This window comes from Bos grunniens, chromosome 22, assembly GCF_055505025.1.
Source record: "Bos grunniens cultivar Pamir isolate PY7600 chromosome 22, Bosgru_T2T1.0, whole genome shotgun sequence".
Classification (NCBI taxonomy): domain Eukaryota; kingdom Metazoa; phylum Chordata; class Mammalia; order Artiodactyla; family Bovidae; genus Bos; species Bos grunniens.
The window spans coordinates 22172342-22194355 of NC_141186.1; the positions used below are offsets into that span (position 1 = coordinate 22172342).

The following is a 22014-nucleotide window of genomic DNA, read 5'->3' on the forward strand; positions in this document are numbered from 1 at the left end:
GGGAAAGGCTAGGCTACCCACTCCAGTATTCTTGGACTTCCCTCCTGGCTCAGCTGGTTAAAAAAAAAATCCGCCTGCAATGTGAGAGACCTGGGTTTCATTCCCAGGTTGAGAAGATCCCCTGGAGAAGGGAAAGGCTACCCACTCCAGTATGCTGGCCTGGAGAATTCCATAGACTACAGTCCACGAGATCGCTAAGAGTCAGACACGACTGAGCAACTTTCACTTTCAGTAAAGAACCTGCCTGCCAATGCAGGAGACATAAGAGATGACGGTTCGATCCCTTAGTTGGGAAGATCTCCTGGAGGAGGGCATGGCAACCCAGTCTTGCCTGGAGAATCCCATGGACAGAGGAGCCTGGTGGGCTACAGTCCCATGGGGTCGCAAAGAATTAGACACAACTGAAGTCACTTAGCAGCATTTATTTATTTAGCTTTGCCAGGTCTTAGTTGCAGCATGTGGGATCTCGTGCCCAGACCAGGCATCAAACCGGGCCCCCTGCATTGGGAGTGTGAGGTCTAAGCTTCTGGACCACCAGGGAAGTCCCTGTTTTTTCCTTTATCATTACCTTCCTTCCAAAGGAATTTCAGACTTTTAAAGGCAGAATTTGAGGGTAACAAATAGGAAGTCTGGCTGCTTTTTAACCATAAGTTGTGGCCCTCAGATGGTCTTTCATCCCATTTCTTTCATTGTTCTTCAATCCAGTAATATTTTGCAGACCTAGCAGTTGTGACTGAGATCAGCTTGATGCTGTCCATGTCCTCTGGCCTTCTTTAATTACTTTACTACCGTCGAGGGTGGTGAACTGATTAAAGAAGGGAATATTTCTCCCTTGATAAAGATGCACATTATCAAGATGATCCTTTGTCATGCAAACACTTATACTGAATAGAATATAGCAAGTGAAGAAGAGGAATAGTTTCTTGTGAGTAGTTTCTCTATTCAACTCTCCCTCAAACAAACCCTTTAAATTACACTTATCTGTGCTACTTAGGGGTATGAGGAGGAAGCAGTACATTTATTTTAGAGGCAGTCAAAGTCTCACTCAATACCTTAGGTGCTTTGAGAAGTATTAATAGATGAAACTGACAATCTTTGATGCCCATGAGCAATTCTATACAGATAAGTGTTCTCTTATCTTATAAGAACAAAAAAATTCAACAAGCATATAGTGCTCCCATCATCAAAAATAAATAAGGATTTGTAAAAGAGAAACATTATTGTTTCCAAAAAAATACCATTCATAGGAAAAGCAAGGCCATTCTGAGTTTCCAGATATACTGTTTTCTATCTGAATGAAAAAAAACAACATATATTATGGCTCCATGAAAATAATTCCATATAGCAACAAGTAATAGATCTGATCTTTCCGAAAAATGATTCCAGTAAGGATTTACTGTTTTTTCTTTTTAAAAAATTATTTATTTATTAGGCTGCACTGGGTCTCTTATGCAGCCTGTGAACTCTTAGTTGTGGCATGTGGGATCCATTTTCCCAACCAGAGATCGAACCTGGGCCCCAGCATTGGGAGTGCAGAATCTTAGCCACTGGACCACCAGAAGTCCCTACCAATTATTTTTAACTTGTACATAACTGAATGATCATTTGACCTTCTGAAAGACCAAAATGTCTGAGTTCACCCGGTTTTGAAAAAGTTCACTTGGCTTGAGAAGTAGGGTGAAAAGTTGCTATTATAAAGATATTATGTCTGTTGCCCTTGATTTAAAAAAAAAAAAAAAAGAAGTGTACATTCTGACCTCAAATCAGTATTAGAAATTAGGTTCTCAGATTAAATTAGCCTTTATTTCTTTTCCACTTAACTTATTTTCAGAACATGATCACAAGGGAGGAGGCACCAATATTAAAAAAGAAAAGAGAAAAAAAGACTTCTTATAATGCTAACCTATTTTGGAACCATGTTTTGAAGCCATAAAGTGGCACTTGGTGACATGTCAATCTACATTCAAAATAAAAGAGGGAAAATACTGTCATGTGTTTGATGGAATAATTCTTAATCAGCAAGTAATTAAATTTTGATTAATTTAATTAAATTGTAATTTTAATTATAATTTAATTATAATCTTACTTATAATTATATAGTATTAAATTATAATATCTTAAATTATATTATTAAATTATATTATATATAATTTAAATTATAATCTTATTTTTTTGTTACTATCTCATTTAAAATGTAGTGAAAGCAGAAAAATCTTGGGGAAATGAGGGAACAGAAGAGTTTACCTTAAAAGTCTATGTGCAGGGGGCAGGGGGAGGGGAATGAGGTCATAGGTTCCCATCATTCTCCCATAGAGAAGAAGCCTGTTGGAAGTTTGGGAAACTTTTCCCTCATAGGATGCAACACCCTGCTAGAAACATGTGCTTCTTTCTCAAAATTGTTTTGGCTATTCAAGATCTTCTGTGGTTCCATACAAATTTAAGAATTATTTGTTCTAGTTTTCTGAAAAAATGTCATTGGCATTTTGATAGAAGTACATTGACTCTGTAGGTTGCCTTGGAGAGTGTGGTCATTTTAACACTGTTAATTCTTCCAATTCATGAGCACGACAGATCTTTCCTCTGTTTGGATTGTTTTCAATTTCTTTCATCACTGTCTTACAGTTTTCCAAGAACAGGTCTTTACCTCCTTAGATGGATCTATTCCTAGGTATTTTATTCTTTTTGATACTATTAAATATGTGCTTGTTTTATTAATTTCTTTTTCTGACAGTTGTTAGTATATGGAAACAGCAGAAATTTCTGAATATTAATTTTGTGTCCTGTATCTTTACCAACACTGATGTTCTTTAGATTTAAATAAAGGGAGAGATTTCAGTAAATGACTGTGAGGCCTAAATTTTCAAGGTCACAGGAGTTGGATAAGCACTGTGTAAATAAAAGTGATGAGGTTTGCAGAAATAACTAAGAGAGAACAGAGGGGAACGCAGAGGAGATGCTCAACAGAAAGTAAGATACTGGGAGTGAAGTTGAGGGTGGCCAGTATCTAGAACCGTCTAAAGTCCTGATCATTTCCTTGTCTAATCCCAAGCCATTCATAGCTATGTAATGTGCCACCACCACTGTGTGCTCCCATCACACTGCAGAAATCCAAGTCCCATTTTCCAATCCCAGTATTCCACTTATGAGCCCCGTGACTCTGGGCAAGACCTGTATTGGCCCCTTTCCAGATAAGTAATTTACCCAAACTCTCTGAGCCTCAATTTCCCCACTGGTCCAATTTTTATCATTATAGAACTTCCCTCATTGCCTTGAAAGTGAAAGTAAAAGTCTCTCAGTTGTGTCCAATTCTATACAGTCCATGGAATTCTCCAGACCAGAATATTGGAGTGGGTAGCCATCTCCTTCTCCAGGGGATCTTTCCAACCCAGGGATCGAACTCAGGTCTGCTGCATTGTGGGCAGATTCTTTACCAGCTGAGCCACAAGGGAAGCCCAAGAATACTGGAGTATGTAGCCTATCCCTTCTCCAGCGGGTCTTCCTGACCCAGGAATCAAACTGGGGTCTCCTGCATTGCAGGTGGATTCTTTACCAACTGAGCTACCAAGAAAGCCCTATCTAAGTGCTCAGCACACAGTAAACACTCAAGAGATTATTAGTTAACACTCCTGTCTATTATTATCATTATTAATGCTACTTTACTCCTTGCACACAAAGGCATTTAATCAAATAGCTGGTATGCAAAGCTATGTACACAGTGAAGTCCTTTAGTTGAAAAGTAGTTTCTATAAAAGGATACTTGACAGTGGAATTTTTTTTTTTTTTCTTTTTGGCCACTAGACTTGTGGGATCTTAGTTCTCCAACCAGGGATTGGATCCAGGCCCTCAGCACTGAGAGCATGGAGTCTTAACCCCTGGACCATCAGGGAATTCCCAATAGTGGAAATTTTATAAAGGATTGGTCTACTCACTCTTTTCTTTTGCTGATGAGGGAACGGACATCTAAAGATTCAATGACCCTTCCAGTTCACAGAGATACACAGAGGCCATGCGGGGTTGAGAAGCCATGCTTCGTGACCCTACGCAGGACCTCAGTCCACTGACTCAGATATCTAAGACTGAAACTACTAAGTTAATATAGCAAAATTGCTATCTATTCTCTTAACCAGCTCTTTATTGTCAGCTTTAAAACAGAAGCCAAGATTACAATTCTAATGCTATTTACTTCTAATTATGTCAATTTTATTCTATACATTATAGTAAATCCACTATTTATTTTATTTAGGTTTTATTCCATTGAGCTTTTGGCTTGTCCATTAACAGGGCCAAGTTCCAACCAGAAAGAGACAACTTTTCCATGGTGAAATCACAAGAATGTCCTGAATTCCCAACTGTTTTTTCTGTTGCTGTGACCCAGAGAAAAAATTCCTCAAAGAACAACAGTGGAGTCATTCCATGAGTGACTTTTTTTTTTTCCACACACAAAAAAATAATAACAATAATAAAAATTATCCTAGAAATGGGAGGAGAAAAAATCCAAAATCCTTACATTTTTGGTCATATTTCCCAGGGGAGCAAGTATGACACAGTTCCTTTTTCTTTTCTGCAATTATTTTCTAATTAATTTGCTCCTGGTCCAGTTTAATTTTATTCATTTCTATGGCCATTGCATCATACCCAAATGAGCTTCCTCTTTCTATTGTTAGACAAACTTTCTCAAAATATTTTAAAATTTGCTACTTCCTCTCCGTTCTGTTTTGTGGGTGAAGCACTTTATTCAGACACTTCCCTCTGAGTCCTCTTGAGATATGAAGTTTAATGATAATTCGTGGGTGGGAGACTTGGAGAAAGTTTTGACAGTTGTAGGAGGACAGTTTGTGAGATGACATTTATTGTGTGGTACTGGCTTATCTACGGATGTGCCTCTGGTGTCTGCTATGCTAGACTTAGTAAGTTGTCATTAACAATAATGATGATGATGATAAACCCATTGTAATAGAGACCATTTACAGAGGTCTTTAAAAAATATTTATTTTTGGCTGTGCTGCCTCTTTGTTGCTGTTCAGGCTTTTCTCTAGCTGCAGCAAGTAGGGGCTACTCTCCAGTTGTGGTGCATGGGCTTCTCATTGCGGTGGCTTCTCTTGCTGCTGAGCACAGGTTCTAGGGCATGGACTTCAGTAGTTGTGGTTCTCAGGCTCTAGAGCACAGGCTCAGTAGCTGTGGTGCAAGGGATTAGTTGCTCTCAGCATGTGGGATCTTCCTGGACCAGGGATGGAATCTTTTATCTCTTGCATTGGTAGGCAGATTCTTTACCACTCCACTAGGGAAGCTTCTACAATGTGTTAGGTGCTTTACCTAGATCATTCTATTTAATCCCCATCGCAGTCCTAAAGTGTGGATTTTCTAACTCTATTTCATAGATGAATCCCAAAACTTGATTCAGTTGCCCAAGATCCTTCAACTTGTAAGCAGTAAGGGCTGTCTGAGTCCTAAGCTCTTACTCATTACATCCATATTTCTCAAACTGTAGTTCTGAGAACAGCAGTAAGAGCAGTACCGGGGCAATTGTTAGAAGAGATCTGGCGCATTCAGGGCAGTACGCCAGCCATAGACTGGGGAAATTGTTAGAAATGCAAATTTTCCTGCTGCATCCCAGATCTGCTGAATCAGAAATGTAGGGAGTGGGGCCTAGTAGTCTGTATTTTAAGCAGCTCTCTGAGTGATTCTGGTGGATGCTGAAGGTAGAGAGCATCAGCTGCAGCATTCTGTGTTTCACAGCAGCGGTCCCCAACCTTTCTGGCACCAGGGAGCAGTTTTGGGGAACATCATTTTTCCACACACCATGGCAGAGGGGTTGGTTTGGGGAGGATTCAAGCACACTACATTCACTGTGCACTTTATTGCTATTATTATTACATCAGATCCACCTGTGTTACATTCCAGAGATTGGAGACCCCTGCTTTTTAGGCAGGAAGGCATCACACCTATGAGGAGGGAATTGGGAGGTTTTCTGGAAAGTGACTCCAGGAACTCTGGGTTGGTTGCCTGATCAGGGGCTGGCTGGGACCTGTGGGTTCCTGTCTCTCACAGGGAGGTCTCGGACTTTTCCCGATTCTAGAGGCCCCCAGATCTCCAGGGGCTGGGTGGTTGGCCTTTCTCTGAATTCCCCTCAAAAGCCATCCTCTGAGCTCAAACTGCCTGTGCCTGAACCCTAAATGGTTATCATCAACCTCCAGTTCCTGCCCTGATACCATGCAAAACCACTCTCCCACTTTTCTAGTGACAAGGGAGAGGAGTAAGTATGGATGTTGAGGGGTAGACTCCCGCTAGTGCCCAGACTCACCATGTCCAGCTGCGTCCCCAGCCAAGGCACATGGTCTGACTCTTCAGAGGATGCCCTGTGCACCTGCTGACCTTCTGCTACAATCCCAGACTGCGTCCAGGGATAATGCCGGAACTGAAATATGTGTTAACGTTAGCTTCCTATTGCTGCCATAGACAATGATTACAAACTTAGTGACTTACCCAACACAGATTTATTATCTTAGGGTTTCACAGGTCAGAAGATCAATAAGGGTCTCACTGATCCAAAAACAATGTCCCTTCCTTTCTTTCTGGGGGCTCTACAGGAAAACCTGTTCCCTTCTGCTCTCTGCAGGAAAATCTGTTCCCTTCCAGTGGCTGCCCACTGGAAGACGGTCCGTTTCTTCACCTTGAACATCAATAACATTGCACCTCTCTTGATCTTTCTTCCCTAGTCACAGCTTCCTCTGACCAAAGATAAGAAGAGTTCTGCTCACCTAATGTGATCAGGCTGAGCAGGACTATTTCCCCATCTCAAGGACCTTAACTTCATCACATCTGCAAAATCCCCTTTGCCACATAAGGTAACATATTTATAGATTCTGAGATTAGGATGTGGACATCTCTGGGGCCATTATTCTGCCTACCAGAGTTTCCTTTTGTAGCACAGGGCACAATATTCTATTTTAGAGACTATAGTTGCAAATTGCAAGAGACAGGAACATGGTGAGAAAATGAATTCATATATCATTTAGAGGACTAAACAAGCCATGTTTCCTTGATTCCAAGACCATTTACTGAAATATATATCCCTTCTTTGAAAATCTTTTTTTGAGGGAAAAGGAAGCTCAACCATATTATAGGTATCCCTAGCTTACAAGATATATCCAGAATTCAGAAACAGTACAATGGGATGGAAATGTGTCGCAAAATCAAAGGATACAATAATAATATTAGTGTCTACTTCTCTTTTTATACCTGCATATTTGGTCTCAATAAGATATGATTTTGAAGTAGGCAAGGTAGGAGATTAAGGCACATAGACGCTTAATGACTAAACTTAAAGTTTCTTAAACAAATGCTGGGACCCAAGGCCAATCTTTGGGTCTGATGCCAGGACAATCTCTATTTTTGGAGGCATGTCTTTACAGAGAGATACTATTTCCACAGTGATCAACGAGCTTTGGGTCACAGACCCCTGGGAAACAAGTAATTAAAAGTATTGGGAGTTCATTCAGATGTTAAGCATTGCCTGAAGCCTGAAAAGGTAATGTATTTCTGAACCTTTCAAATATATACAGGAACTGGTATGACTGAATATGCAGTTTCCTTTGCTAATGTACTGCCTTCAGAGAAGCATCCTGATGTTTCATTTTCCAAATTAAGTGGGGTACTAAAAGTAAAATTTCCCTTGTATGAACATCTGAAATAGAAATATATGTTTACCTTTTTCTTGAAAAAGTTGGGAATCATTTTTCTTCATCATTTCTTTTAACTTTCCATCTTTACAGCTGCTAGGAGGGTCAACCAGATAGATGTACCAGCACCTCCATTCAATAATTATGTGACAATCCATTTTAATTCATCCAATAAGAATTTCTTGTATATCCACTAGGTGTCAAGTGCAATTCCAGACACTGAGGTTACAGCAGAAAAGAAAACACGAAAATTCTTGCCCTTGTGGAATTGACATTAAAACCCTTAAAACATGTGAAATACTTAGAACATTGCTTGGTTCTGAGGAATAGCTGGAGAATTATTAGTTCTCATGATTATTATAATTATCAAGTTATGTAATATCTAAAATGAGCTTTCTAAAGTTTTTTGTTTTTGTTTTTTAAATAGGACACATTCCGCTGTATATTTAGAGAGGAGAAATGAGAAGTCCAAAGAGGCAGAAACATTTTGCCGTGGGGCTCTTTCATTAAGCATTCTTTAGCATCATCATGTGGTGAAACCACTGATTTGGAAAGCCTGTTAACTGAGGCTTATTTATTTATCTGTGACTGTGCTGCACAGCTTGCAGGTTGTTAGTTCCCCAACCAGGGATTGAACCCCAGGCCCCTGCAAGTGGAAGCACTGAGTCCGAACCACTGGACCACCAGGGAATTCCCTAACTAAGGCTTAAAAAGTTTTCTAGTTTGTGCTGTGGCCAATGGGAAAAATTTATACAGAGAGAACTTTATGTGGTTTTCTTTTTTCTTTTTTTTCTTGTTCAAGTTGTTTCATCTCGCTTTGCTCCCTCCTTCAGAGCTGATTAACGATGCACACTAGTGATGAAGACACGGACACCAGCCTGCTCAGGACTCTCGGTGTCCTCATCATTGAGACTCGGCCTCATCCAGCTCTGACTGCGGCTAACACTCAGGGTGTCTGTATTTCCCCTTCAACCATCACAAAGAGGAAGCCTGGTTCACCCAGCTGCTCTTTCTCCACCCATAGCTCCATTGCAGGCCCACAGGAGTCTATGGTTTAGCTGTACTTAAGTCACGTTGCCATCCCAAGTCAGATCACCTGTAACTGGAAGTTCAGGCAAAAGTGTCATGGGCACCAGTAACATTTACAGCAATGGTTGGTGGGCTACCCTCAGATTCAGGAGGTCTTTAGGTGGGGCCCAGGAATTTGCATTGCTAATAAGTTCCCTCCAAAGGCTACTGACTCTGCTGGTGAATCTTGTGTGTCTGTGTGTAGCATATATATATATATCTTGGAGAAGGCAATGGCACCCCACTCCAGCACTCTTGCCTGGAAAATCCCATGGACAGAGGAGCCTGGTAGGCTGCAGTCCATGGGGTCGCTAAGAGTCCGGCACGACAGAGCGACTTCACTTTCACTTTTCACCTTCCTGCATTGGAGAAGGAAATGGCAACCCACTCCAGTATTCTTGCCTGGAGAATCCCAGGGACTGGGGAGCCTGGTGGGCTGCCGTCTGTGGGGTCGCACAGAGTCAGACACGACTGAAGTGACTTAGCATAGCATATATATATCTTCTTTATCCATTGCCGATGTTCACTAAGGTTGCTTCCATATCTCAGCCATTGTAAATAATGCTGTTATGAACACTGGAGTGTATGTATATATTCTCAGCAGTATTTTTTGTTTTTTCAGCTGTATACCCAGGACTAGAATTGCTGTATCATATGATAATTCAATTTTTAGATTTTGAGAATTTTCCATACTACTTTCCACAATGGCTGCACCAATTGACATATTGAGTGTCAATTTAAACCACCAACAGTGTTTAAAGATGAACTTTTCTCCATATCCTTGCCAACATTCCTATCTGTGTTCTGTTTGATGATAGCCATTCTGATGAGATCAGACCAGTTAATCCTAAAGGAAATCAATCCTGAATATTCATTGAAAGGACTGATGCTGAAGCTGAAATTTCAATACTTCTAGGAGTTTTATGGCTTCTAGTCTTAGTTTTAGGTCTTCAATGCATTTTGAGTTTATTTTTGTATATGATGTTAAAGAAGGTTTTAATTTCATTCAGACTGGAAAAACCAAAGGCCAAAAACATGGGGCAGGGACATCTAGGTGGAAGCCCTTGAGAAATGTGGCTCTGCAGACTTCCCTGAGCTTCAGAGCCTGCTGAGAACTAGTATTGAGTGTGGAGAAGCAGCAGTTTCCAGATGTGGGAAGGCCCTGAAGGACTCCTTGCCCCAGGCACTACCCCCACCCTCTTGCCTGCCAGGCATTATGCTGGTTAAGTCTCACTAGGGCCAAAGTGAAGAAAAGCTGGGTCTCATGAAGAAGAAAAGAGATTTAACTCTAAAGGAGATGCAAGAATTAACTAGCACAGTAGAGAAGTTAGAATCCCTCAAGCAATGTCAGTGGGAATGTAAACTGGTATAGACACTTAGGAAAACAATTTGGCAGCTTCCTCAAAAGGTCAGACACAGAATTACCATAGAACCAAACAATCCCACTTCTCGGATATATCTAAGAGAAGTGAAACATATGTCCACACAAAACTTGTATACAAATGTTCATAGGCTATTCAAAGCAGCATTATTCATAATAGCTAAAAAGTGGAAACCATCCAAATGTCTATCATCTGATGAATGGATAAATTAAATTTGGTATTTTGGCCATAAAAAGGAAAGAAGTGCTGATTTGTGTTACAACATGGAGGAAACTTAGAAATATTATTCCATGTGAAAGGAAACAGGCACAAAAAGCCGCATATTTTATGATTTCATTCACAAGAAATCTCCAGAATAGGCAAGTCTATGGAGACAAAAAGTCGACTGCATGTTACCCAGGCCTGGGTTGGGGGATGAGGAAATAAAATGACAATTATTGAGGTTCGGAGTTTCTTTGAGGAGGGTGATAAAAACGTTCCAAACTTCAATTGTGGTGACAGTCATATAATAATCTGAATATATGAAACATCACTGAATTACATACTTTATAAAAGGGTAAACTGTATGATGTATGAAGTATAATTCAATAAAGCTGTTTTAAAATGAATTAACTAGCACATAGGAACTATAGCCAGGGGAGTAAAACCCTGGGCCTGAACCATGTGAGCATCTGATTAATGGTCCGAAATATAAGAATGGATAGGCAAGAATGTACTGACTTGGAAGGACTGACTTTGGACTTGGGATTTCATACCTCAGCAAGGACCCCAGGGATAGGGACAGACTCACTGCTGGTGTGGATCTAGAAGCTGTGAGAACTCTGTGGCTAATCTAAATGAATTATGAAATACATGGGTGAAATGCATGGGTTGCTGAGTCACATGGAAGAAAGGACTTCATAGTTCAGGGAAGTAGGAATGCTATTTGGATTTATTCTGAGAGGCTAGAAGACCCACCGAGCACCATACTCTATGGGAAGGTCCTGAGGACATGCTACCTGCCAAGACATGCATGGGGCAGGGGGCACCAGCATCACTCAGCAGTTCAACAGGAGAGGCTCACATTGTCCTGGTCCCATAGGGAGTATACTCTTTCTGTGCCCAGGAAAGTTTCCAATGGACTACAAGCCATGACTGCCATCGGGGCACTTTGGACTGTTTGTATTCAGGGGTCACCAGGCAAGACAGGGAGTCTCTAACTTGGCAGCGAAAATGACCCTGATTAACAGGAAAAGTGTGAGAACAAAGTTATGAACAAAGCTAGTGGAGGTGATGGAATTCCAGCTGAGCTATTTCAGATTCTAAAAGACGATGCTGTGAAAGTGCTGCACTCAATATGCCAGGCAATTTGGAAAACTTAGCAGTGGCCACAGGACTGGAAAAGGTCAATTTTCATCCCAATCCAAAAGAAAGGCAATGCCAAAGAACATGTTACCAAAGTAATGCTCAAAATTCTCCAAGCCAGGCTTCAACAGTACATGAACTGTGAACTTCCAGATGTTCAAGCTGGATTTAGAAAAGGCAGAGGAACCAGAGATCAAATTGCCAACATCCGCTGGATCATCAAAAAAGCAAGAGAGCTCCAGAAAAAACATCTACTTTTGCTTTATTGACTACGCCAAAGCCTTTGACTGTGTGGATCACAGCAAACTGTGGAAAATTCTTAAAGAGATGGGAATACCAGACCACCCAACCTGCCTCCTGAGAAATCTGTACGCAGGTCAAGAGGCAACAGTTAGAACTGGACATGGAACAACAGACTGGTTCCAAATCAGGAAAGGAGGACATCAAGCCTGTATATTGTCACCCTGCTTATTTAACTTATATGCAGAGTACATCGTGAGAAATGCTGGGCTGGATGAAGCACAAGCTGGACTCAAGACTGCCGGGAGAAATATCAATAACCTCAGATACACAGATGACATCACCCTCATGGCAGAAAGCAAAGAAGAACTAAAGAAGCTCTTATGAAAGTGAAAGAGGAGAGTGAAAAAGTTGACTTAAAGCTCAACATTCAGAAAACGAAGATCATGGCATCTGGTTCCATCACTTCATGGCAAATAGATGGGAAAACAGTGGATCAGTGACAGACTTTATTCTGGGGGGCTCCAAAATCACTGCAGATGGTGACTGCAGCCATGAAATTAAAAGACGCTTACTCCTTGGAAGAAAAGTTATGACCAACCTAGACAGCATATTAAAAGGCAGAGACATTACTTTGCCAACAAAGGTCCATCTACTCAAAGCTATGGTTTTTCCAGTAGTCATGTATGGATGTGAGAGTTGGACTAGAAAGAAAGCTGAGCACTGAAGAATTGATGCTTTTGAACCGGTGTTGGAGAAGACTCTTGGGAGTCCCTTGGACAGCAAGGAGATCCGACCAGTCTGTCTGAAAGGATGCAACCAGTCCTGAATATTCATTGGAAGGACTGATGTTCAAGCTGAGACTCCAATCCTTTGGCCGCCTGATGCAAAGAACTGACTCATTTGAAAAGACCCTGGTGGTGGGACAGATTGGAGGTGGGAGGAAAAGGGGATGACAGAGGATGAGATCATTGCATGGCATCACTGACTCAATGGACATGAGTTTGAGTAGGCTCTGGGAGTTGGCGATGGACAGGGAGGCCTGGCATGCTGCAGTCCATGGGGTTGCAAAGAGTCGGACATGACTGAGTGACAGAACTGAACTGAAGTGAATCAATGAGTAAGTGGAAAAAATTGGTGAGAAATCCCTAGGTGAGAAGGTTGATTTAGAAATTAGAGTTAAAAGTACAGCTCAGCAGTCAAGTCTGCACCACCTTGGACAATTTATCTAGAATTTTGCTCACCCTCCAGGCTTCCCTGGTGGCTCAGACAGTAAAGAATTTGTCGGCAGTGTGGAATACCTCGGTTCTATCCCTGGGTTGGGAAGATCCCCTGGAGGAGAGCATGGCAGCCCTCTCTGAAATTCTTTCCTGGAGAAACCCCATAGACAGACAAGCCTGGCTGGCTACAGTCCATTTCCAACTCCCACCTAAAGTCCTACTGCTGCCTACTCAAACTCATGTCCATTGAGTCAGTGATGTCATCCAACCATCTCATCCTCTGTCGTTCCCTTCTCTTCACACCTCCAATCTGTCCCACCACCAGGGTCTTTTCAAATGAGTCAGTTCTTTGCATCATGCGGCCAAAGGATTGGAGTCTCAGCTTGAACATCAGTCCTTCTAATGAATATTCAGGACTGATTGCATCCTTTCAGACAGACTGGTCGGATCTCCTTGCTGTCCAAGGGACTCCCAAGAGTCTTCTCCAACACCGGTTCAAAAGCATCAATTCTTCAGTGCTCAGCTTTCTTTCTAGTCCAACTCTCACATCCATACATGACTACTGGAAAAACCATAGCTTTGAGTAGATGGACCTTTGTTGGCAAAGTAATGTCTCTGTCTTTTAATATGCTGTCTAGGTTGGTCATAACTTTTCTTCCAAGGAGTAAGCGTCTTTTAATTTCATGGCTGTAGTCACCATCTGCAGTGATTTTGGAGCCCCCCAGAATAAAGTCTGTCACTGATCCACTGTTTTCCCATCTATTTGCCATGAAGTGATGGAACCAGATGCCACGATCTTCGTTTTCTGAAGTGAATTCGCTCAATCGTGTCCGACCCTCAGCAACCCCATGGACTGCAGCCTTCCAGGCTCCTCCATCCACGGGATTTTCTAGGCAAGAGTAACCTTGGGCAGATCACTTAATTGTTCTGTGAACTCAATATTCAGGGTCCTCCTGAGGAGTAAATGAAATTTCAAAAAGTAAAATGTTCACCTAGCCTATTGCCTGGCACATAATAGTGAAAGTCACTTAGTCGTGTCCGACTCTTGCGACCCCATGGACTGTAGCCCACCAGGTTCCTCTGTCCATGGGATTCTCCAGGCAAGAATACTGGAGTGGGTTGTCATTTCCTTCTCCAGGGGATCTTCCTGACCCAGGAATTGAACACATGTCTCCTGCATTGCAGGCAGATTCTTTACTGACTGAGCTAGTAGGGAAGCTTGGCACATAACAAATGCTCAATAAACTTGACTATAATTTTTTCAACCAAAAGATAATAATGGGGCACACAGGCTGTGGAAGCTCATGACTTCTGGGCTTTTGTTGTTTTTACATAAGCAGAGCAAGGAGGAAGGCTCTAAAGAAGACCTACCTGCAGAGTACATCATGAGAAACACTGGGCTGGGAGAAGCACAAGCTGGAATCAAGATTGCCAGGAGAAATATCAATAACCTCAGATATGCAGATGACACCACCCTTATGGCAGAAAGTGAAGAGGAACTCAAAAGCCTCTTGATGAAAGTGAAAGAGGAGAGTGAAAAAGTTGGCTTAAAGCTCAACATTCAGAAAACAAAGATCATGGTATCTGGTCCCATCACTTAATGGAAAATAGATGGGGAAACAGTGGAAACAGTGTCAGACTTTATTTTTCTGGGCTCCAAAGTCACTGCAGATTGCGACTGCAGCCATGAAATTAAAAGACGCTTACTCCTTGGAAGAAAAGTTATGACCAACCTAGATAGCATATTGAAAAGCAGAGACATTACTTTGCCAACAAAGGTCCGTCTAGTCAAGGCTATGGTTTTTCCAGTGGTCATGTATGGATACGAGAGTTGGACTGTGAAGAAAGCTGAGCGCCGAAGAATTGATGCTTTTGAACTGTGGTGTTGGAGAAGACTCCTCAGAGTCCCTTGGACTGCAAGGAGATCCAACCAGTCCATTCTGAAGGAGATCAGCCCTGGGTGTTCTTTGGAGGGAATGATGCTAAAGCTGCAACCCCAGTACTTTGACCACCTCATGCGAAGAGTTGACTCACTGGAAAAGACTCTGATGCTGGGAGGGATTGGGGGCTGGAGGAGAAGGGGAGGAGAGAGGATGAGATGGCTGGATGGCATCACCGACTTGATGGACGTGAGTCTGAGTGAACTCCGGGAGTTGGTGATGGACAGGAGGCCTGGCGTGCTGCGATTCATGGGGTCGCAGAGTCAGACACGACTGAGCGACTGAACTAAACTGAACTGACCTGACCTGGAGAGAAGTGGAGAGAGGACAGCTCTCAAGGCCACTTCTCAAGTCAGCCTGGGGCTTGGCCCCTTTAAGGAGGGCGGGGACACGTGACCTACAAGGTCACATGGCTCGCGGGACAACATGGCTGCGCCCGCGCTAGGGCCAGCTCGAGGATGCGGCGCCGAGCTCACTCTCGTCCTCTTGTTGTCGCTGTTCTTGCTGCTAGGCTGGGCGGCGGGGGGCGAAGAGGCTGGGCCCGAGGCAGGCGCGCCGTCCCTCGTGGGCTCCTGCGGTTGTGGCAATCCCCAGCGGCCCGGGGCCCAGGGAAGCTCGGCAGCCGCGCACCGATACTCCCGGGAGGCGAACGCCCCGGGCTCGGTCCCCGGAGGGCGGCCATCCCCACCCACCAAGGTGCTCTTTCTATTCCCTAATGATGGGTGGGGCTCGCCAGGTTCCTCGACAGGGTTGGGATGGATAAACCAAGTGGTTGGAGAAGGGCAAGTAAAGATTGTAATCACATCGCCAAGTCGCGCACTGGCTGATCTAGTTTGATGAGAAGTTCCTCCGCCCTCCAAAACAGCTGGGTCTTGGGGCTCTGCCTAATTCTGAGCATTAGGTAGTTTGGTTTGAGGACAGTTGTCTCGCCTTTTCTTGTCTTTTATTTCCTACTTCCTCTTCTTTCAACCCCGTCTTCTTGATGAGGTTCTCCGAATTTTAAGTTAGACAGATGTAGGTTTAGACTTCTAGGTGGTGCCAAGGTAAAGAATCCATCAGCCAATGCAGGAGACGGGTTTGATCCCTGGGTTGGGAAGATCCAGTGTAGTAGGCCATGGCAACCCATTCCAGTATTCTTGCCTGGAAAATTCCATGGACAGAGGAGTCCTAGGTTCCTCTCATTAATTGTGAAGCAATCAGGACACTGGGTGTCAGTATCTGTAACATTGTTGTATACTTACTGGTAGTCTCTTACTGTAGATTCTGCCTCTTGAGGACTTGTCCTATTTATTCTGCTGTCCTTAGCACTTTAGCACATGTGGAGAACTAAGTAAAACAGTAGTAGTAGTTGTTGTTGTTGAGTTGCTAAGTCGTGTCCAACTCTTGTAACCCAGTGGACTGTAGCTTGCCAGACTTCTCTGTGGGATTTCCCAGGCAAGAATACTAGAGTGGGTTTCCAGTTCCTTCTCCAGGGGATCTTCCTAACTCAGGGATAGGACCCGGGTCTCCTTCACTGGCAGGCAGACTCTACCACTGAGCCGCCCGGGAAGTCTCCTGCAGACCTTTCCGAATCGCTTTCCTTTCTGTCCCGTCAGTATTTCCATATGCTGACACAGTAGTGTCTGTTTACTCTGATATAATGATTACCAAAGATACTTGTCTGCTGGTGTCTTGCCCCAAGTAGGTTGTAAGAGTGATGGGGGTCAGGACCATAATCTCATGACTCTGTATAGAGTGTTAGGAGGTTGGTAGCTGGACTTCTTTTTGTTTTTCCATCCTGTATTGTAATTATTGGCATTTAAATTTTTGTTGTTCCTCAAAGGATGCCCTGAATTATTAGCATTTATCTTTTGTGTGGTAAGGAGCTTTGGTTACAATTACAGTGTGTGTTGGCCATATTCCTCTAACTTGAATGGTAATTGATAGTCTGTCTCTCCTGTGAGAAAGCCATCTGTTGCTCTGCTCTGTGACAGGGTTGTTGTCTTATTTGCATGTACACTGGTCTGTGTCAAACTTTACCAAGGACCTTCTGGACAGTACTGAACATTCCTCATTTTAAAAGGTCCAATGTCTGATTGATCCCAGAATTGGATGTAGGTATCTTTTGAATTACATTTTTAAGATACGCTTTTTTTTGAGCCCTTTAGAGTGGTTTCATGTGCAGATTGAGTATTGAATGGGTCATCTTTGGCCATATCTTGCATTCACTTTAAACATTAATTAAATTAATTATATTTTGTTTTCATGCATTTATTTTATGTTCATTTTTACTTCTATTCAGTTTCTATAATGTTTGGCTGCATCTCAGGTTATTAGTAAATTAACAATTGTTGAGAACACAGCTCACAAGCCTTGAAGGACCCCTAAACTTAATTCTTGAACATGAAATGGACTTCTTATCAAGACGAAGGACTTCTTAGGAGGCTATTCTTTGTCTCTCTGTTTTCCTTGGTTTCCAATGTTTTAGTTTATGTGCAAATGACTTTAGTCTCATTCTGACACCGATTTATTCTGAATTTTGGAAGTCCAGTATTATGGGAGAGATACGTGGTCCTAGTGATAACACTTTTTCCTCTTAATTTTCTTTCTTCTTTTAGAAAAAGGATTTTTCTTTTTGAGCAGTTTTAGGTTCAGAACAAAATTGAGAGGAAGGTAAAGAGATTGCCTGTGTATTCCCTGCCTCAACACATGCATAGCCTTTCCCATTATCAACATCCTCCACTACAGTGATACGTTTATTACAACTGATAAACCTACATTGATATATCATAATCACCCAAAGTCATTACACTTGACCCTTTAAAAATATATAGGTTAGGGACACTGGCTCCTTGTGCAATCAGATATCCTTGTATAACTTTATAGTTGGCCCTCCATATCTGCAGTTCTGCATTCCAGGATTCCACAAACTGCACATCATGTATGACAGTACTGAAGTATGTATCTTTTGGAAAAAAAATACGTATGATTGTACCCTCGCAGTTCATACCTGTGTTGTTCAGCAATCAACTGTAATATACTTTAGGGTTTGCTCTTAGTGTTGAACGTTTTATAGGTTTAGACAAATGTACAGTGACATATATTCATCACTATAGTATCATGCAGAATATTTTATTGCCCTTAACATCCTCTGTGCTCTGCCTATTCATCCCTCTTCCTCCTCCCCACTGGCAACCACTATCTTTTTACTGTATCCTTAAGTTTTGCTTTTTCTGTAATATATTTGGAATCATGCTATATATAGCCTTTTCAGATGGAGTTCTTTCACTTAGGAATATGCATTTAAGTTTCCTCCATGCCTTTTCATAGCTTGATAGCTCATTTATTTTTAGTGCTGAATAATGATGCATTGTCTGGATGTACCACACTTTATCCATTCACTTACTGAGGGGCATTTTGCTTCCTTCTGAGTTTTGACAATTATGAATAAAGCTGCTATAAACATCTGGGTGAAGGTTTCTTGTGTGTATATAAAATTTACAGCTCCTTGGGTAAATTCCAAGGAATGTGATTATTGGGTCATATAGCAAGAGTATGTTTAGTTTTGTAAGAAACTGCCAAACTGTCTTCTGAAGTGTGTGTCCCATTGTGCATTCTTACCAGCAGTGTATGAGAGTTCCTGTTGCTACACACCCTTGTCAGCATTTGGTGTTGTCAGTGTGTCCAGTTTTAGCCATTCTAAGATGTGTTACAATGGTATCTTGTTTTAATTTGCGTTTTTTGGTTGACATGCTGAGCATCTTTGCCACCTGTATATCTTCTTTGATGAGGTGTCTGTTAAGGTCTTGGCCTTTTTTATCAGATTGTTTTCTTATAGTTGAGTTTTAAAGGTTGCTTACTTTGGATAACAGTCTTTTTTTTTTGGATAACAGTCTTTTGTCAGATGTGTCATCAGCAAATATTTTCTGCCAGTCTGTTGCTTGTCTTCACAATTCCTTGACATTGTGTTTTGAAGAGTGGTCTGTGTCTAGATTTTTTGTTTGTTTCCATGTGGATGTCCAGTTGTACCAACATTTGTTGAAAAGACTGCTGTAGCTCTGCTGTATGGCTTTTGCTCCTTTGTCAAAGATCATTTGATTGTGTTTATGGAGGTCTATTTCTGGTCTCTCTCTGCAGTTCCATTCACCTAGTTGTATGTTCTTTAACCAGTGCTTGTCTTGGTTACTGTAGTTTTATAGTACGTCTTGAAGTTGCATAATATCTTTCCTCCATCTTTGTTTTGCTCATCAATATTGTGTTGGTTCTCTAGATCTTTTGCCTCTACCTACAAACTTGAGTATCGTATTATTGTTATTGATCAAACAACCTGCTGGGATTTTGATTGAGGTCGTATTGAATCTGTTTTTGCTTTATTTAGTTTAATTCAACAAATTTTTATTTGACACACATGTAAGACTGTGTCCTGTGTAATGGGCATAAAGAAAAGAAAGATTTATGCCTTACCTCAAGGCATTTACTTGTTGGTAGGTCTCTCGTTATTCTCTGTCTCTCTCTCTCACATACACAGATTCATGAGTACATGCAAGCATCATTTTTCTATTGTGACCGCGCTCTAGGAGGAGTATGTACAAAGCAGTTGGAGAGGAAGAAAGGATTCTTTCTTCCTGGACAAGTCAGGAGGTGCTCAAAGAAAAAGATGCGTTAAGCTAGGCTTTGGAGGAAACGTTTTCAGCAGTTGGGGATGGCGGGGCAGCTTGAAGGACCTTGCAAGGAGAATGGCATGGGTACAGACAAATCATTGTACAAATGCATTGGTGTATTCTAGGAAATGTAAGTAATTTAAGGTTTCTGGGGGTGACATTTTCACCCTATTTCATGTAACACCTTTTAGGTGTGAGTTTGTTTTTTTTAATTTTAATTTAATGAGCACTTGGCAAGATGAGGTATGCAAAGAGGTAAATAGCACTAGGCTTTACTCTCAAGGAATTTAGTTTCACTAGAAAGTTAAGGCAGCAAGAATTGTCTGGGAAACAATAGAGACACTTTCAAATTTTACTTAAGTTCCCTCCAGTTAACAAAATATACAATGCTCTTTGAGAAAGCTTTTCTAACAGTGTTCTACACTGCTGATTATTTTATTAAAAGGTATCAAAATATTTTAATTTCCATGTATCATTTACAATAGTTGATGTGGCATTGAGGATAATGAGGTGATAAAATTGTATGTGCCATCTCTGTTTGTATAGGTGAAGTCAGTTGATTTCCTGTCTGAGAATGGTTTGATAGGGTAATGCTGACCCGGGTGTCAAGGTGGGATTGAATGCCCTCTCCTCTATGACCCCTTTCTTCCAGGAAGAAGTAGTGTTTTTCTCTGTGTTCTCAAGTATTTTGTCATTGTTTGAGGGAAACGTGTATATTTTCTTTAAAGTAGTGTTATTTGTGTAATTGTTTGATGTCTCATTCTGCACGGGAAGCAATTTTTTAGTCCTGCTTTAATCTCTGTGTCCTCTGAGTGCTTTACACATTTAAGGATGGTATAACAATTTCTGGAATGATCTTACCTTTTTGTTGTTACTGGCTACAATACTGACAAACTGCCAAGGGAATAAAGGGTATCAGATACTTTTTAAAGAAACCTTTGGCAAATAGTCTTTTTGCTGTCTCTCATCCTCCCAAGGGTCCTGTGAGATATTATCCCCCAGTTTACAGATGTAACAACTGAGGCCGAATAGAATCATAAACTCACAGGGCTTAAAGGGACTTTAGTGTCATTTCATCTGCGATTAGTGGCAGTAGAGTGAGAGGATGATGGAGGTAGATAAGTCCTACATAGATAGTTAAGGCAGCACTTTGTGGGCAGAACCAAGGAGCTTGGTTCTCTTGTACACTCAGCTTCCTCCAGAGTTTTTAGCTTTTTGCTTAGGTTTGAGGAGAGGAAAGACGGGAAAAGGAGAGTGCTACACAAAAGAGCTGCATATAAGTTAATTTTGTTTTTGTGTATAAAACAAAAGCCCAAACTTTGTACTGCAGTTATGGGAACATTGGTTTCCAGGTTACTTTAACTGAAATTTGCTGCTGACATGTTGAGTTTGTTCTTTAACAAATAATCTCAATTCTTTGACTTACCTCGTTTCAGAAGACCAGACCTAGTGAATGTACTGATGAAAATGCATCTATTTCAGAGCTGACTTTAAAAGTTTAGGTTTTTTACTTTATAAGCTGTGCATATGAGTATGCCAGCAGCATACGAGGTAACTGTTATAATATTTAAACATAGCTCACTTTCTCTGTTAAAAAAACAAACAACCCACAGAGGCAAATGAAAGAAAAGATTCTTAAAACTAGCTTCTTGTTATTGTTGTTCAGTTGCTAAGTCGTGTCCAACTCTTTGACCCCATGAACTGCAGGATGCCAGGCTTCCCTGTCCTTCACTATCTCCCGGAGTTTGCTCGAACTCATGTCCATTGAATTGGTGATGCCATCCAACCGTCTCATCCTCTGCCACTCTCTTCCGCCCTCAGTCTTTCCCAGCATCAGTGTCTTTTCCAGTGAGTCTGCTCTTTGCTTCAGGTGACCAAAATATTGGGAGCTTCATCCTTAGCATCAGTCCTTCCAATGAATATTCAGGGTTGATTTCCATTAGACTTGACTGGTTTGATCTCCTTGCTGTCCAGGGGACTCTCAAGAATGATAAAAAACTAGGGGAGGGGCTCTCATGACTGGGAAGTTCAAGTGCAGCTGTGGCCCCAGACACAGCTGGATCCAGGACCTCAGGCAGCATCTCCAGGTCTCTCCTTCTGGCTCTCTCTTGGCAGCTCTTCTTTCTTCTGTGTAGGCTTCACGTTCGGGTAGTATCCCTTCTTAGTTCCAACTCTTTGCGACCCCATGGACTGCAGCACGCCAGGCCTCCCTGTCCATCACCAACTCCCAGAGTTTACTCAAACTCATATCCATTGAGTCAGTGATGCCATCCAACCATCTCATCCTCTGTTGTCCCCTTCTCCTCCTGCCTTCAATCTTTCCTACCATCAGAGTCTTTTCAAATGAGTCAGTTCTTCGCATCTGGTGGCCAAAGTATTGGAGTTTCAGCTTTAGCATCCTTTCTACTGATAAAAAAACTGGAAGAAAGAGGTTTTTTCCCCTTATAGCACCAGCAGAAGTTCTGAGATTAACTGTGGTTGGGTCGTGTGTCTGTCTCTAA

General features: G+C 41.8%; 1 protein-coding gene across 3 annotated transcripts in view; it reads left to right on the top strand.

Moving 5' to 3' along the window:
- Positions 1 to 15280: 15280 nt before the first annotated feature.
- SUMF1 (sulfatase modifying factor 1) overlaps positions 15281 to 22014 on the top strand; it is a 93804-nt gene continuing 87070 nt past the window's right edge. For all 3 annotated transcript variants that reach the window (XM_086366631.1, XM_086366632.1, XM_086366633.1), the window contains exon 1: positions 15281 to 15569. In XM_086366631.1, coding sequence (XP_086222757.1) covers positions 15300 to 15569 — 270 coding nt within the window. In that variant the 5' untranslated portion in view covers positions 15281 to 15299. The remainder of the gene's footprint in view (positions 15570 to 22014) is intronic.